The 17,230-nt window shown below is 37.4% G+C and overlaps 2 protein-coding genes across 5 annotated transcripts in view; one reads left to right on the forward strand and one right to left on the reverse strand.

Moving 5' to 3' along the window:
- The first annotated feature begins 1,319 nt into the window (after positions 1-1,319).
- On the forward strand, positions 1,320-3,542 carry cmc2 (C-x(9)-C motif containing 2). Of its 4 annotated transcripts, XM_031756947.2 has the most exons (5): positions 1,422-1,788; positions 1,960-2,034; positions 2,548-2,618; positions 2,708-2,779; positions 2,891-3,542. In XM_031756947.2, exons 2-5 carry the CDS (start codon positions 1,998-2,000, stop codon positions 2,972-2,974), a joined length of 264 nt encoding a protein of 87 aa, XP_031612807.1. In that variant the 5' UTR covers positions 1,422-1,788; positions 1,960-1,997; the 3' UTR covers positions 2,975-3,542. The 4 variants fall into 4 exon arrangements, with proteins under 4 accessions (XP_039467262.1, XP_031612807.1, XP_031612808.1 ...); XM_039611328.1 differs by lacking the exons at positions 1,422-1,788; positions 1,960-2,034 and adding an exon at positions 1,320-1,411 and having other exon boundaries at positions 2,502-2,618; XM_031756948.2 differs by lacking the exon at positions 1,960-2,034 and having other exon boundaries at positions 1,423-1,788; positions 2,502-2,618.
- A 250-nt stretch (positions 3,543-3,792) lies between these two features.
- The window catches only part of LOC116333706 (chromodomain Y-like protein 2), a 39,815-nt gene continuing 26,377 nt past the window's right edge, over positions 3,793-17,230 (reverse strand). Inside the window, exons 3-7 of the mRNA XM_031756954.2 lie at positions 13,366-13,583; positions 7,286-7,458; positions 6,980-7,190; positions 6,750-6,893; positions 3,793-6,653 (exon numbers count right to left, since the gene is read on the reverse strand). Of these exons, the coding sequence (XP_031612814.1) occupies positions 6,495-6,653; positions 6,750-6,893; positions 6,980-7,190; positions 7,286-7,458; positions 13,366-13,583 (905 nt within the window). The 3' untranslated portion in view covers positions 3,793-6,494. The remainder of the gene's footprint in view (positions 6,654-6,749; positions 6,894-6,979; positions 7,191-7,285; positions 7,459-13,365; positions 13,584-17,230) is intronic.

The following is a 17,230-nucleotide window of genomic DNA, read 5'->3' on the forward strand; positions in this document are numbered from 1 at the left end:
CGAATCCACCAATCAGATATTGGCAAAACGGACTCACGTATTCCCTTTAGCGCCCTCTGCTGTCTTGGAGTTGCATATTAATTTTAAGTGCCGCCGCTGCTGACGCGACCAACAATGGTTATACGAATCTGTATATAATAATGACCTTAGGACTGTTTTCCGCTCTCTCAGATCTTCATCTGCCACTCATCTTGTTGTTCCTTCTGCTCGCCTTACCACTATGGGGCACAGAGCTTTCAGTCGCTCTGCTCTTCGGCTCTGGAACTCAGTTCCTTCAGCCTTAAGAAATATAGATTCTCTTCCCGTATTTAAGTCAAACTCAAAACCTGTTTAAACTGGCTTACTCGCTTTAATACAGATTTTACTTGCTGTCAAATCGTGTTTTTTTTATTTGTTGTTTGCGGTTGTATTTCGCTGTTTTTTGTATTTTAATTTATTAGAATCTATTTTAATCTACTGTTTTATTGATGTCTTTTTCTCTTTGTAAGGTGACCTTGGGTTTTAGAAAGGCGCCCTCAAATAAAATGTATGATAATAATAATAATCATTATTATTATTATTAATATGACCCTTACGTAAAGAGTGAAATGTTGAGAGAAATTAGTGACTGTCATTGAGTGAAATTAATTATGACATACAAAAAGTTCATATAGTATGCACTGCTAGTAGAGAAACTGTTGGGAAAAAAAACAGAAGAAAATTTGTCAACTCTGAGTTGAAAGTTCAGGTCATGGTTTGGAAATTTTGACTTACTAACCCGAAATTAGGGTCAGGGGTTAGTTAGGTTTGACCAATGAGTAGTTTACTCAGAGCGTGGATACTATTTATTAATTTTTAGTTTAGTCCATTTAGTTATGAATTTTCCCCATTTATGCATACACCTTCTGAAATGAAAACGAGAAAATAACAACCAAAAATAAACAAATAAATAAACAAATAAATAAATAAAAAGAGGAAATGGAATAGAAAATGGAATGAGTTGGATACTGTCAGAGGAAAAACGGTAAAAACCCATCACTCATATTGTTTAAATTATGTAAACACAAACAAAATACCCTCCCGCCCATCCACACACACCCACCCACACACACAAACAAGCAAAAAAAACAACAAAAGAACCGTAAGTAGGTAATTAAACAACGTTGAAATTTTCGAGTTATCAAGTTTAATAACATAATAACAAAATAAATAATAACATGAAAATTTGACTCAAGAAAAAAAAAAAAAACCTCAGTGACTGAAACAAGGTTCCATGCATTACAGTCATAGTAAGTAATGGCGGAAAAGAACATGTGTAGCACAGGTGACCAAATAGTACCGTACCCATTCACAAAAACGGAGGTGCTTGGAGAGGAGACTTCTTGTATTTCCTGCAAACTCCCGTCATCATTTGTCCCGCCTTTTGTGGAAAGTACGTACGCCATTGGTGAGGCCAAAGAAGAATATAGGCTACGATTCGCCCTCGACTCTTGTCACTCAAATCGTTGAGGCGAAACAGTTACGAAAGCTTCACGTCCTGTAACAGGCAGGCACGTCCTCTAGATTGTAATTTCTTGTAGGTTAAACCGGCGATAGTACTACTACAGCTCATTTAGTCCAGTTCATTAAACCGTTAGTGACTTGCAGCATTGTTCTACCGTGGAAACGGACCATAAAGCTTCTGCAGCTGTTTAATGGTTGTATAGATTCATCTTCTGTTAAGTTAGCTTGGAGCTAGTAGTTAGCAAGCAGTGACTTTTTTACCCAGGTGTGCTTGGAAACTTCTCAGATGATAAAGCCTTTGCAGTGGTAAGTTTAATTCAGCTGATAGCCCAGTGTTGACATAAAGCTTATTATAAATTACTACATACGCAGTACAGACGCCCAGTTCAAAGTCTAGTCTGGCTAACATAATGCCAAAGTAAATGTAGATGGTGTAGATTTGACACAATGCTATTCTCTCTGCCTCTGTGTCTGCAGGTAAGTGTCCACTGGAAAAAACAATCTCGGTCATCCCTATGACACATCAGGATGGAGAGGGATGGGGAGGTGTTAGTATCCTTTAGAGGAAATGCTGCTGACGTACTACAGGGATGTCAAACTAATTTTACATCATGGGGCACATGCAACCCGCTTTGATCTTGACCGGATGTTTATGCACTCCTTGTTTTCCATTGCCATCCAGTGGGGCAGATTGCAGTGTTTCCCAGAATGCTTCTGGCCCCCATGCCTTATGTTTGATACCCCGATATACGGTATATAAAGTGCAGTTGAAGCAGTCCGTGGAATAATTCATTCAAACAGTTAAAACAATTCTTTCAATTATCTATTCATTATTTGTTATTGGTTGGGCAAAAGATCAATGGTTCCAGATGTGGCAGTATTTTGCTTTCTTGCTATATGTTATTGTATACTGGCCTTAAATCATATTACTTCTAAGGTGCCCCCCTTGGGCTGAGTATTTTATGTTGTTTATAGATGAGAGTTTATCCTCAGTTCATCTCGTGTTTGTTGCCTTTCAGTGTCTCTGCAGTTCATCAGTAAGCCCTTAACTCAAAATGCACCCTGACCTGTCACCTCACCTGCACACAGATGAGTGTAATGAACTAATAAATCAACTGAGACAGTGCCACAAAGAGGTAAGTCAATCTCCAAATGTGACTGTTTCTCTATGCTTCACATGCATAGATATAAAGTTGTCTAAAACCTTGTTTGCTTTTACGATCAGCACAATATCCTGAAGTTCTTTGGCACATGTAACGATGTGGACCGTGCCATGCGACAGTGTCTGAAGAAAGAGGTCAGCTTTTTATTTATTTTTTTTCACTTATGAATAGGACGCAACAATCAATCTTATTAAAAGATTTTTTCTCTCTCTTACATTCATTTCTGTCTCCTTACTATTCAACAGAGACTGGAAAAGCGGGAGCGCAGCAAGCAGCATGCGATAGAGATGAAGAAGAGGCTGAAAGAAGGACCTAAAGACCGTCTCTAAGGGACATTTTACTGCAGCTGTGCCACTGGCACAGCAAGTTAAACCTACTGAGATTTTGGCACACTGAATTAAGCTTGACACTCTGTACCAGGCTTCCTCAGCTGACATTTTATGTCAGGACAGATGAAGAGATATTTCTTTATAAGCAGTGTGGGTGATTTCATTTAATGGTGTGCGTCTCCAAGAACAAAATGGTAATCTTGCCATATTGATGCTTATATTACTGGTATTTTTAAAGTTTTATTGAATGGCAAGTAAGCTCAATTAAGCTTACATGGGTACTTTTTATCAGCTACATAGACTAAAACTTGAAGTGTTGGCAACAATGTCGACAGGTCAACATAAAAAAATCCATCTAGTACTTGAGATTGAAGACTGAGTTTGGGGATTATAAATCCCCCCCCCCCCATCTCTTGCAGCGGACTACTGCTCCATCACTGATGTGTCTGTTGGCACAAAACCACAGCAAGGATTACTCTGTTAACATATAACAGTATCTATTGTTGAAGATTTCTTTGAATTGGGAATCATATTGATTCTTTTTGAATAAAGTAAAATTCTGAATTAATGTAAGAATCTGTTCTTGCTTTAATATGGTGCCACAACAACGTGGGATGCAGTATCAGTTTTGCAGCATGTAACACATGTAGCATTTATATGCATTTTGCTAACAAAATGATAGACATGAGTCTTCTTTTTTTTGGTAATTAAAACCACATCAGAAGCATGAGGTTTTCTCTGAGTGTTAGGTAAGGTTAGGCTAGCTGTGCAAGCCATACGCAGAAGCCTTGTGTTTGCGCAAATGTAAAAACATGTTGTCAAAGTATTGTTTCTTTATTTGAAGCAGCTCATTCTACTCATCACAATGTATGAATAACTCCTTGACAAACATTTAAATTATAAGGCAACCCAAGGTGTGCTTTCAGACAGTGTAGGGAAAAAATACACATGTAGGTATGTGTATTTAAAAAATAAAATAAAATATAAACCTGCAATTTGTAATAAATAATGGAGCAAGTTATAACTGATCTACTTCAAATATTCTCATCAAGCACACTTCAAACACATGCTGAGCTGGTGCTTTGGGGCTCAAATCTATTAGAAACTCCCATAGCCCTAAATAAAGTTTCAAATCAAAGAAATGCTTCTTCTGTCCAAGTTGACACTCAAATAAATTTGATATTTTACAAAATAAATAAATGAATTAAAGTCCATGAATCTTCTGCGTGAGTAACGCTCAGCAGACCTGAGTGATTTGTGTTCATTGATGCTGTACAGAAGCCATATTATACCTCTTCTTATGAAGCAAATGACACAATATAAATAATCTATTATCAGATTAATACAATAGAAGTAAAGACAGGGTCTCCTTTCATGGATCTAATGACCACAATGAATTTTTGTACAGAAACCTGAGTATACGGCAATTTTTAGATTTAATGAGCTTAGGTGGAAGTCTGCCATTGTTTGTTTTTGTCAATTTTTGGTTGACAAAAACAAAACAGAACAAAACAAAAAGCTTCCAACCTTAGTATCCCAGCAATCAATGACCACAAAATCATTTAACAATCTCACATTGCATGAAATCTTATACAAATGTTAACAATCTGTTTACACCACAGACTTCAGCTCATACTCACAAAGGTTTTAAAGCACAATGTAAAGTAAATTAAATGAGCCCATGTCTCTCACTGATCATGTACAACACTTCTATTTGTAAATCATATCTTCAAGTGACAACACTTAACATTTTGGTCATGAAGGACATATGTATTTATGTATACCATTTTCTGTTTTCTGGGCCTATTTTGCTAACTCACTTTTCTGCAGGGTCACGAAAAAGAAGCCGGGGTGCCTCTGGAGCAAAGTAAACCACATGGCACGGCACAACAGTTATCTCAAATAAATACAAAAATAAAACGCAACATTGCTAACAGTACTTACAATGGTGGTACAAAACATACCCTGAAATACAAGGAATTCAGACAAGCAGCACATTTACAGTATATTACATGCAATTAATTACAGAAAACAGTCTACATTATATATATATATTATCATATTTAACTGCAAAATGGACACCTTTTAAAAAATGTACACAGAGCTAGACACATTTACATTTTGGTAAAACAAAATAGATCCCTAAATATACAGAATATAAAACTTCTTGAAACTTTGAATGATCACATGCAGGTTAGGACAGGAAGTGGATTTCAACAACAAAAATGTTCAATTCCTACATTATTGTTCAACGACAGTTGAAGATGCTTGAGAATCCAGATATTTTCATCTCGTCTGTGCTCTAAAAACACACAGCTAAGGAAAAAAAAACATCATCTGGGTTTTTTTAGTTGTTGTTTTTAAAAAGAATGTTCATACATTTTATGTAATGACAATCCGCATCAATTACTCAATAAAGGCTTCTATATGTAGCGCAAAGTTTGATCAGATTCATCACCAATTCTCCCCTGTGAGAATTGCAGTCAGTTACTTTTAGCATTTCTATTTAGTGCTAGCATTCACAGAAGACCTCTAGTGTTGCTTTTATTTTGTATGTTTTTCCCTTTTTTTGGATTTGTAAAAATGATTGGTGCATTATTCCAGGAAGAAAAGAGAAATCCTGGCCTTTGTGTGATTATTTGTAAAAAATAAAAGGCAGTAGTCTTGCCTATATTGTTAAAGAGGTAAACGACTAAAGTTGGTTGGATAACAATAGTTTTATTATTAAAGAAAAAAATCACCTGAAATACTTTTTATTTTATTTAAATGGAAGAATTTCATTTTATCTAGCAGGTTATTATAATAATGTAAGCAAACAGAAATGCTCTTTTTAATAAAGATGTTTATGTAAGAAAATATAATTATGAGAAAACAAATTCCACACTACTTCATGATTGTTTATGTTTTGAGCAGTCACTGAAACGCCCCCCCCCCTACATACAGTCAATACAAATAGGAGACAATGTGCATGATAAGGAGCAAGCAACTGTGTCCTCATGCAAACTTTGGTTTACACTTCAATTCAAAACAGTAAGAGACTAAAAGAAAAATCCTGGAAAAATGCATCCTATGTACACAAAGCAACTCTTTTACACGCTTGTAATAAATATATATTATTCTTCTATATATTATCATCACTTTGTCATGTGCAGTCAGAAATACATTTATTTTTTCATCCATCTTGTTGAATAAGTCTCACAAATGTACAGATGCACTCTGTACCTCCCTGCGCTTACGCAATGCATATTTGGCCTTTGCTCTTTGACTCCTTAACACAGAGCGTGGAAATCTGGAAAACTTGGGGTCAAAACAAAAACCTGTTTTAGAAAAGTGATCATGACTGAATTTTTAACAGATATACACAGAAAGAAATCAGAAAGAATTCTCCTGCTGATGGATGGAAATAAAGGCCCGTAATGAGTTTGACACCACAGCACTGCCAACCTGATCCCCCTTTTTTTTTTTTTTTTTTTTTTTAGGTAGCTTCATATGATGATCTATAATTTCTGTGGTGGGATGGTTACTTTTCACTTGTCTTGTTCTGCAGGTAACTGAAGAGTGCCTCTAGTCCTTTAGTTGAGCACCATAGTTGCTTCAACATCTGACATTCCTTCTCATTCACTTCCTCCAGGACGGACATGAGGATACTCCTCACCAGGCATTTAGATTCTTCTAAGACCTTTAAAACACACAGACAAAAGGGGAAAGAGTTATTTCATTTCCATCCTTAAGAGACACCTTTGCCTTCTGCTTTGTGTAGATCAACAAGACTTACCACTGCGCTACAAGATGCCATTTCCTTCACACGCAGCATCACCTCTTGGTTGAATGTGGTTGGCCAGAAGACCTGCGACACGAGCCCTCGACTGCATGCTTCTTGTGCTGTGAGTTTTCTTCCACAGAAGAGCATCTCATTGGCCTGGAATGAAGGAGAAAAAATGCTATTGGTGGAACCACATAACATTATGTGGAATTTTGCTAAAAAATTGATTTCATGGGACCCACAAGAGCAACGCCCAGTATTTGAGGGAAGGTGTAAGAGGAGCATCCAGAAGGAGTGAGGTGCAGGGCTGCACATGGAGTTTGGAACCAGGCCCTTTCACTGGCCCACACCACATCGCACAGTGGCAGGATGGATGCTCCTAAGCCCAGAGCAGGGCCGTTTATTGCCACCACAATGGGTTTCTTGAAGTGGATGAATGCCAACACAAAGTCCCTACAGGGGTCACAGAATGATCAGCAGTGACTCTATCAAGACTAATGGTAACACACAAAAGAGCTGCCGCCTGTAGTGGAATGATTTCTTCTTACCGTACAGCATCTGCGATGCGACTGCTCTCTTTTCTGCGGTCAGTGGACAGACGCCCTATCAGATACGATGGCTCCAGGCCACTGCAGAAAACAGTCCCCACTGAACTGAGCAGCAGTAATTTACTGTCATCGGCAGCGGCATTACCCAAAGCTCGACAAACTTCCTTCATGATCTGAAGAGAAAGAAGAACAAATGTGTATTACATTCTTAACCAACAAAAGAGGACTGGTTGGGAAGGAAAAAGCTTAAATATAGGTTCTGAATCCTCAGAGCAAAACTGGAGATCCACTAGGTACATCATTATTTTTTATTGCAATGCCCAGAGCAGAGAAAAAAAAATGACCAGCACTGGGATTACAAGACTTCCTTCTGCATCCTTACAGTTAACAGAGACTGAAAACTGTGTAGCACATCACAGCATCTAACAAAATTTCACTTTGAGGGAACAAGCTTGAGATATTCAGTTTAAACATGCTAATGCTAAATATATATAACTGTATATATTGCATAAATACTATACCATTTACATTCTCTATTTAAAATTAAAGTGCAAAAAAAAAATAAATCAAAACATAAGCTTTTAGACTTTTGCTCCAATAGGCTTAGTTTCTGTGTAGAAGGTGAGCTTAGCGTTGAAATGGTTTCTAGTTACTTGATGTTACTTTGTGAGCAGGGGTTGATGTGGGTAAGATGTTAATGTGACAACTGGCACTATGCAGCTTGTTTCCTTGACAGCCTGCCCGTCAGCAACAACTGGCTTAACTGTATGTTAACAATTCCCACTCCTTATGGCTGCATGCGTTACAAAGGAAGACAAGCTGTGTGTGTAAACTTCTAAATGTTATAATAAAAAATATTTTTTTAAAAAGGGCATATTAAGAAAATATTGGTCAGACTTTACTTGAATATAACCTCCTTGCAGTATGGTATGTCAACAACTGGGCCCAGTACATTTTAGTAGTCTGAAAAGAGACACGTTTCATGCTGCCAGTTAAAACAATACATGCAAAATTCAGTATTAAGAGTTTGGCCTTTGTCTCATCTGATAAACAAGAGAGTTTGCCGACACTGTCAGACAGTCAACCTGACAAACCCCAGCCCCACACCCACACCACCACGTCACTGTCTGCAGTCAGTCTGCACAGTGTTGTTGCATTTTAATCAGATTATCACTCCTGACCCATATTAACCATTCAACCTCAAAAGTGAACTTAATTCTCACCAAGCACATAATCTGATCCCAGTTTTAACTGTGTGTGCTGTGTTGTCTGCGTATTTGAATTACTTATGTTGTGGGGACACAAGTCCGTTTACACAGTGACGTGGTGGGGCACAAAAAGCACTTTCTCATAATGAAATTTAGTAGTGAATGGAAGGGTTAGGCAAGCAGTGGTTATGATTAAAGTTAGGATAAGTCTCCAGGAAATTAATGCAAGTCAATGTAATATCCTCTACAATGATGGAAACAATTTGTGTGTGTGTGTGTGTGTGTGTGTGTGTGTGTGTGTGTGTGTGTGTGTGTGTGTGTGTGTGTGTGTGTGTGTGTGTGTATAATCGAGCATGAGAGAAAGTGAGAAATTACAAATGTCATTATTTTAGGAGGTGAATGAAACACTTGCTCAGATACATGAAGGAGAAATGAACAGATGCTAGTTCCACTCGATCAAACAGAGAAAGAAGAGGGCGATCAAAGTGACATTCATGTGGAGTCGGAGAACTTGAAGACGTTAGTAGACAAATCTGCTGCATATGCATTTAGGGATATTTATCATTGAGACAATTAATGAGATGCTCTGTGCTTTAATCTTCAGGACATTTAGTTTAGAATAAAATGTTGGATATTGTGTTAAAGTGCTGAGTCTTGGCTTTAACCTCAATATTTGAAGAACTGTTGAGGAGGTCCAAAAAAAGTTGTTCGGCTGCTACATGTTTCTTGAACAGCTTGTTATATGTTAATGTATAATAAAACTATAAAAGGGCAAATAACATGGTAAACTGAATATTTTAAATTTATCAGAACAGAAATTTGCTTTTTTTGTGGATGCAAGAACTAACCTTTTTAAAGAAAATGCTAAGGATATTTCTCACTTACTTTTTAATTTCTTACTTCTCTTTCATTTATCGATGAAATGGGGAAAAAAACCCCACAGTTGGTTTAAAAACAATGGGATTATAATAGAAAGCTACAGTACTTTAGGCCAGAAAGGTGATAGAAAGTGTACCAGTTAATAGATAGGGGGACTTTCTCACTTACAACCAGCACTGAGTGTTTAGAAGAAAAAGGAACTGGGATATTTTTCAAGATTTTCTCAGCCATCCAGTAAGCACATCCGTAGAGCCTCTTGTTCCTGTGGCTTCAAAGACTGAGGGACATAGAAGGAGCTATCTGAGCAGTTTGATGAGCCCACAGCTTACGAGCTTAGTGTCACAGATGAAAGTACACACATGTGCACACATAGTTTAGGCCACTTCGGTGCTTGTGAAGTACAGACTGCCGTGCTTATGATGCTGTACCAAAGCCAGAACCACCCTCTGTGGAAGATGTGAGACACATCCTACAATCTGAGAAGAGGAAAATCCTGTTTGCTTAGAGTTATGAGCCAAAGGCAGATGATTTTGGGTTGCATGTAATTTGTGGTTAATGCCATAATATTTTAATAGACCTCTAAAAATAGACCTGTTAACATTGACAGATTGAACCTCATTCATTTATTAATGAGGTTCAATTTTACACAGATGAAATTTAAAATAAATACATGTTTTTCTGTATGGTTACAGACCAGAATGAATTACTCCCAAAATATAAATCACAGGAGGTGTAGAAACAGTGTGTATCCACAACTGTGCAAATGATGCACAAAAAAGAACATAAATGTTTTTAGCGTACTAACGTGTTATTAATACAAGATAGCGATTCAGATACAGATCAGTGTCAGGTATGGTAGGAGGAGCTGGAGGCCACTGCAGCTGTCATGGAGCAATAAACGGTCACAACCTGGACACTAGTCACTATTCTGTTCATTCATACTATGGCTAATTTAGAATGGCCAGTTAACCTAACCCACACACGTTTTTGGACACGCTAATACAAGACAGAAAGACTCCAATCTGGATTTGAACCCAGGACCTTCTTCCTGTGTGGAAACACTGCTAATTACTACACATCTGTGTTGCCCCTGTTATTAACCCTGATTTTTTTTTTTTAAATGTCAGTGGGTATATTAGTACATATTGGGGCTTGCGTGCATGTGGATGTGTCCTGTTTCTCCCTGAACTCAGCTGTCATCCATTTCCCTTGGAGGAACTCAGCAATTAGCCACTCGACACTATAAACGCTGGTGTTAAGCGGTTTGGTCTCAGTGTGTGGGCCAGCCCTGAGAGTGGTGAGTTGTAGTAGTGTCTTTTACCGGAGTTTTGACTGTCAGATTAGTGGTTCTTTGGAGCTATTAGTGAGCTATTTGCTTTCAACAATGTCTGTTGCAAAGCAAAATTTTTCTCTATTAACTTGTTTGTTAATCTCTTTTCAGTGTATTTTAGTTTGTGGTTATCGTTTATTTGGTGGGTATAGCGGTGTAGTCATCTCTTTCAGCTCTATTCTTTTAAATGAAAACCCTATTTTCATGAACTACTCTTTTTCTTTTCCCAGTTTCTTTTCCCTGTTGTTACTCCCCTCATCCCCTAGGCTTTTCAGGAACTTAATTTGGGGGGTCATCCGGGATAATAATTGCCCTAAGGCTGAACTCTGTTGACCAGTTTACAAATACAGGCATACAAGCCTGTCTGTCTGCTTTCAAGGTGTGCTATGAATACAAAACAGCCTACGAGAATGAGGTAGTGAGGTAGAGATCTAAGTGATCTTAAACTTTAAATGCCTGTCTTTATATTTCAGCTTCAAGCAAAAGTATACACCTATTCTATAAACAGTAAAAATAGTACAGAAATTGCTTGAATTACTAAACAGTTTAAATAGTATCTCTATTAAATCATTTAAATTAAAACTGAAACAGAAATCAAAATCCAACTGCTGGTATGCATCTGGGGAGAGCAAGTTACTGAAAACATTCATAGGAAATTTAAATAGACCAGCTTGTTGTTGATTGGAGTGTGGAAATGAGCAACCAATCACGAGCTGGAAGACTCCTGCAGGCAGCCAGATCAACGAGTGAATCATCACAGTTCACAAAGCTGCATAGAAGAGAGCCATTAAATGACATCAAGTACTGCAGATGCACACGCTCCAGCCTTTCTCAAGCTCTTCACCCAGTTTTATAAAGTCTGAGTTTTATGCCTTCATTGAGCAAAGCCTGAGCAAAACGATAGTGATATATTTTAGACTAATGAGTCTATGTTGTATCTGCCTTGTGGATGCACACAAAGTCAGCTATGTTTGGACTAATACTGTCTTCCAGTCTATTTAGAGTCTACTTGGAGGGCAAACGCACAGTTGTTACCCTAGTAGTGTGGCGTGTGCTGACAAATCTGTGCTCTCTCAGTAAATTGGACAGCCTCGCATTTACCCTTAATCATCCTTTGATTCACCCTCAAGTCACTTCTACCACTCTTACATTCACATGGGCTGTGGAAAGTGTGCCACCAGGGTAACCCAACACTTTAATCCACTGAAGCATTACACCTGGATATACTGATAATAACCATGCCTGATTAAGCAAAAAGAATGACCGAAAATAGATGCAATTTGAAGCAAATTTCAATATATTAATAGTTCAAATATTTCTGTTCTCACTTTATAGTGTCATTAACATAAACAATATATAAAACCTTAATGTATAAAAACCTGAATATACAAAGATAGGTTACAGGTTCTGATCAGTGATTTAAATTACAGATTTAGACACCGTCTGTTACTAAGTTCAACATCTACAGTTTGTTTCACTGCTAGATTATGATTTTTTTAAGGCAGTTTGACTGACATGGAGTTAGCAGGTGATCACCAAATTACTGACAAGAGCGTAAGAAAACTCATCAAAAAAGGGAGGACACAGCTTGGTACAGATTATGCCCCCTAAACGCCTGTAGAGAAGACTCAGCTGGTATATCATTAGACATAATCAGAAGTGTTTCTCAAAACAAAAGGCCCTGAATAATCTATTAATAAATCAACCAAAAACTTTTTGTCATTTTATACCTTAATCTTATCAAGTAATGGAGAGACTGAAAAGGCAGAATTCCTTTTAAAAGTTTCTTTTGTACTCACAAATTTGCATTTTAAATAATATATTTTTTGAGAATGCACTGCAAATATAAAAGAACAAATACTGGTTTATATTTCTCATTAACTTTATTTGAGGGTACTCCTATTTTAGAAGTCGGGAAATTAATGACAGCCAAACTATATTCTCAAAATAATATTCCAGTTATCCCATTTACATACTAGGTTTACATTTCTTTAAATGAATAATGTTTATGTTAATGATGCCCATGCCTCCTGGAGACCATAGCCTGTAGAAGCAATGGGAGTGATATTCCTAAATAGCAAACAGCTATGAAGAAATCATTGGCGAGTATCTCTAGGGTATCCAGTTCCCTCTCTAAGAATTATTACATAACAGCCTCCTCAATGATCTTGCAGCATAATTTCCTCACTAGTTCAACTGGCATTTTGCTGCAGTAACAACAGATGGCAAAACACTAGGTTATATGTACCACTAATTGCTAAACTTGTTGAAGCCTTGTTTGTTAGGAGGCAGCTTTGAGGAAACTGTGACCCTTTTTCAGCAGTGCCCTGTGTTAGATTTATGCAGCTAGCATTTTCACACCTGGCAGCTGTCAAATAAAACCACAGTTTTCTAAAGCCGTCTCCTGAAAAACTCCCCTTGAGCAGTTAGGGAACTACTGCATAGCTCCAGGGCATCTCTACAACAGTTACTGGGCAAACTTTCATAGTTTCTTTTTTCCCCCCAGACAGAACTCCATGGCAACTAGGATACAATCAACACCAATTAATATGTGTCAGCGAAGCACAAAATATAAATTATGTAAATATAAATAAACCGACATGCACTAATCAAAATGAAAAATGTAACATATGCACAGCACTCATGTGTTTTTTTGTTCTCACCTCTGGCGTCAGACCATTGTTATCTGTTGTTTGGCTGGAGAGCAGGACATGCGTGAAGCCCTCTTCCTTCCTGACCACAATGTCTCGAAATCGACAATTGCTCTCGTTCTGTCGCACGTTGTACCTGAGCCGCTTGTCAAAAACGTAGCCTTTCTCCTCAGCCAGCTTCCGCTTCACTGAGCTGTGTAGGTGCATCTTCCCATTGGCTAAAGGTGAGCCTGATTCATACAAGAAGTGACAGAACAGGTCAATCTGTCTTCTAGAACATTTTAAAATAATTGACAGCAACTAAAAGAAAAAAAATCTGTTACAGTTGGCTATTGCAATTATTGCTATTGCAATTACAAAGTGCTTCCAAATCCAAGTTTAAGCGTGAAATATATTCTTTTAGAAAGAGCATTTAAAAAAAGGGACTTTGATTTGCACAGTAAATATTAGTTTGGTTAGACTGTGGACCTTTTAAAAGCGTCAGCTGAGACTGAAGAAGTGACTTGGATGAGTGACGAAATGTTTCTTCCACTGAAAACGTTACGTTCAGATGATCATATTCAACTTTTTGGGATTTCCTTATCTGGATGATTGAGCAAGCATCAAGATACAGTAGTTCATCTTTTGGATTGGATCACATGGGCCAGCCTTTGCTCCCCATGTGTGAGTGAGCCTTGGCCACCCATGACCCTATCATTGGTTCACCACAGTTTCGTTCTTGGATCGCTTTTCTTGCATTTTGACCACTGCAGACTGGGAAAACCCCATAAGAGCTGCAGTTTTAGAGAATCTCTGACCCAGTTAGTCTAACAATCACAATTTGGCTTTTCTCGCTCAAATGCTTACACTTGCCCATTTTTCTTGTTTCTAACACATCAACTTTGAGGAGAAAATATTCACTTGCTCCCTAATATATCTCACCCACTAACAGCTACCATGATGAAGAGATAATGAGTGTTATTCACTTCACCTGTCAGCAGCCACAATATTCTGCCTGATCAGTGTATTTGAAATCTGGAGTACACCCAACCCTTCCTTACAGCAAATTATCTGTGCTGCCACAGTGTGGCCTGAGTCTTTTTCATGTCACAGTGTTGAACAAATCCAGCAAAGTTACTCCAACTTTGTGTTTAGCCTAGTTTTACTACATTTCTTTATACTATAATATTATTTCTTAATACTTAAAGCTGAAAGCCGAAGAAAAAAAAAAAAACCTTCCATAGTCCATATACAGAAGTCTAGAAAATATTATATTGTCGGGACTCAAAAAAAATAATTTTTTTCAGTAATGCGTTTTGTTTTGTTTTTTTTTTAGCCTGAATAATTTTATACTAGCAATGATTTTAATTACTTTTGGATTTCTTAGTCATTCCAATGCTATTATGCTATGTGGACAATTACACCTACTTTTACATATACATGTGTCATCTAAGGGTATTCTCTCTGCACGATATCACAACTCTTGGTGTGATTCAATGAATTTCAACTTGATTGCATTAACATTTCAACCTTGAAAATTGGCCACAGTTATATTTACATGCAATCTCATGTTCACATTTGAAAAGCAATCAATGTAATTTTCAGGCCTTGTCACACAAAGGAGCATTAATGTACAGGAGCAGTGTAATATCTAATGCACAGAAATCACTGATACATCTGCACTGAGTAAGAAAAAATAATGTCCAAGAGGGTCGAGTACCACATTCTCAGCTGTAGACTTTTACGAGGTAAATGATTAAAGGCAGAAAGAAAAATGAGTCAGACAAAGCACATGTTCCTCATCTAAGAACATCTAGTGATGCTGTGGTAAACAATAACCAAAATAAATCAGAAATTACTCAGGCACACAGAGTCTTTTTACTAGAACAAATGGTGTGATGCTTTTCCAGCCAATTTTATGACTGATAAAAATATGGAGACAAAAGTCTGGTCCTTAAACAATAAAGTTCATGTTGACTGAAGAAAAAAGTAAAGTATATCTTGCCTGAAAATATAAGAATGCATTTTTAAATAATCATCATACATTGGGGATTTGTTTCTTTAATTAACACAATCTGAATCTTGACTAATAGTGACTTAATTTAAAGAGCTAATTTCATTTAATTTTTACAGCAAGCTTGAAAACAAGATTAACATGTAGGTACTGTGGGGGGTTTTTTGGGTGCCAATGACTTTTTTTGTAATTTTGACTCTGTGCACCACCACAGCAGATTTTAAATGAACAAAAAAGATGTGATTGAAGTGCAGGCTGTCATCTATTATTCAAAATGATTAACTAAATTATTACATACATTGTTAAGTGTCTTCATTTTCAGAGACTTGGAAGTAATTCAACAAGCTGACATCATTTTAAATATTATGATTTTTTTAAAAATATTTTACTTATATTTTTACTTGTATGTAAAATCTTGCAGTCAATGACTGCTGCAAGGCTAGAACTCCTGCAGTTCATGAAATGCTGTGTTTCCTCTCTTGAGATGCTCTTCCAGGCGACTGCAGCTGTCTTCAGTTTCTGCTTGTTTATTTGTCTTTCTGTATTCAATTTTGCCTTCAGTAACAGAAAGGCTGCTCTACTACATTGAGATCAGGTGACTAACTTGGCCACTGAAGACTATCCAATTTCTTTACCTTGAGAAACTCCTGGGTTGCTTTGCTAGTATGCTTTATTATCCATTTGCACTGTGAAGGGCCAAAGTGTTTTGCAGCACATGGCTGAATTCAAGCAGAGTAGAGCCCCATGCATGATGTGACTACTTCCATCAGAAGTAATATTATCAACAAACACTAGTGACCTGAGTGGTTTACAACACACTTACACAGCCAGGCTTTCTTTGCATTAGCTGGCCTGACTTAAAACCCCAGTTAGAAATAACAGCTATTATGATGGCGGTTGTCAGCTTTCTCCACTAAGGCCAGCTTCCTGCCTTATGCTTTATGCGTGTTCACTTTAAAGTTAAAAAAAGGGCATTTCACAGGTCATATGACTTCTTTCCCTCAAAAGTGATCCCTATGAGTGCCACCTACTCCAGTCACAGACAGATGATAAGGATGGTGATAAAACAATAATTAAAACTATAAAGAACAGTGGCGGGCTCAGCTGCAGGGGAGGGGTGGAGCAGTGGGTTCAGAGGGCAGTGCTAGGGGAGGCTGGATATCAGCTGGCATTCATTAATTCCATCATGTCTCCCCTATTTTATTTTACAGCACTATTCACCAAGTGACACGGTGTGACTCGGGTCATATCTTCACAAGAACATAAAAAAAAAAAAAAAACAGAACAGTGAAATGCAACACTTAAACAAATAAAGAGATTAACGCTACTGAAAATTGTTATTTTGGTGATCTAGCACAAAGAGCAATAAAATAAACATTTTAGTTCAAGTTAATTATTTTTATTGCTGAGTGCTGCTGTTCTAAGGTGACAGCTGCACATTAGGGCTCCGAAACTTTAAACCGAAACATTTAAACATTCACATCTCCTGTCTAATATCTAATAAAGGAAAATGGGAATCACTTTAATTTGTTGGCAGATAAAAAAGTGAAATTAATTTTACTGATTGAATAGGTATTCTTCGTGAGAGTTCTGTGTTCTAATAGCTGCAATTCCAGCAGAGCAAGCGATACTTTAATCTACCGGTAACATTTATATATTTTATGCATCAGCAAATCAATACACAGACATTCCTGTGACAATATGATGGACAGTTTGCGCTTCATTCAGTGGTTTTAGTAAGGTACAGCCTTACCACTTGCACATGCAAAAATTATATTTCCCTGGCAGAGAATCTGTAAGTTATTACAGTGATCTAGGCAGGTAAAAAGACACTTCAGAACACTCTGACTTTAACCTGAGCATAATTCTAACCTATTAATCTTG

Source organism: Oreochromis aureus, linkage group 1 (assembly GCF_013358895.1).
Source record: "Oreochromis aureus strain Israel breed Guangdong linkage group 1, ZZ_aureus, whole genome shotgun sequence".
NCBI classification, from domain to species: domain Eukaryota; kingdom Metazoa; phylum Chordata; class Actinopteri; order Cichliformes; family Cichlidae; genus Oreochromis; species Oreochromis aureus.

What these genes read in the sequence shown, in the direction of transcription:
- cmc2 (XM_031756947.2), top strand. Translation starts at nt 1,998, where the DNA reads ATGACACATCAGGATGGAGAGGGATGGGGAGGTGTTA. An exon ending in AGAGGGATGGGGAGGTGTTA is followed by an intron (nt 2,035 to 2,547) that starts GTATCCTTTAGA and finishes AAATGCACCCTG; the next exon opens with ACCTGTCACCTCACCTGCAC. An exon ending in TGAGACAGTGCCACAAAGAG is followed by an intron (nt 2,619 to 2,707) that starts GTAAGTCAATCT and finishes TTTTACGATCAG; the next exon opens with CACAATATCCTGAAGTTCTT.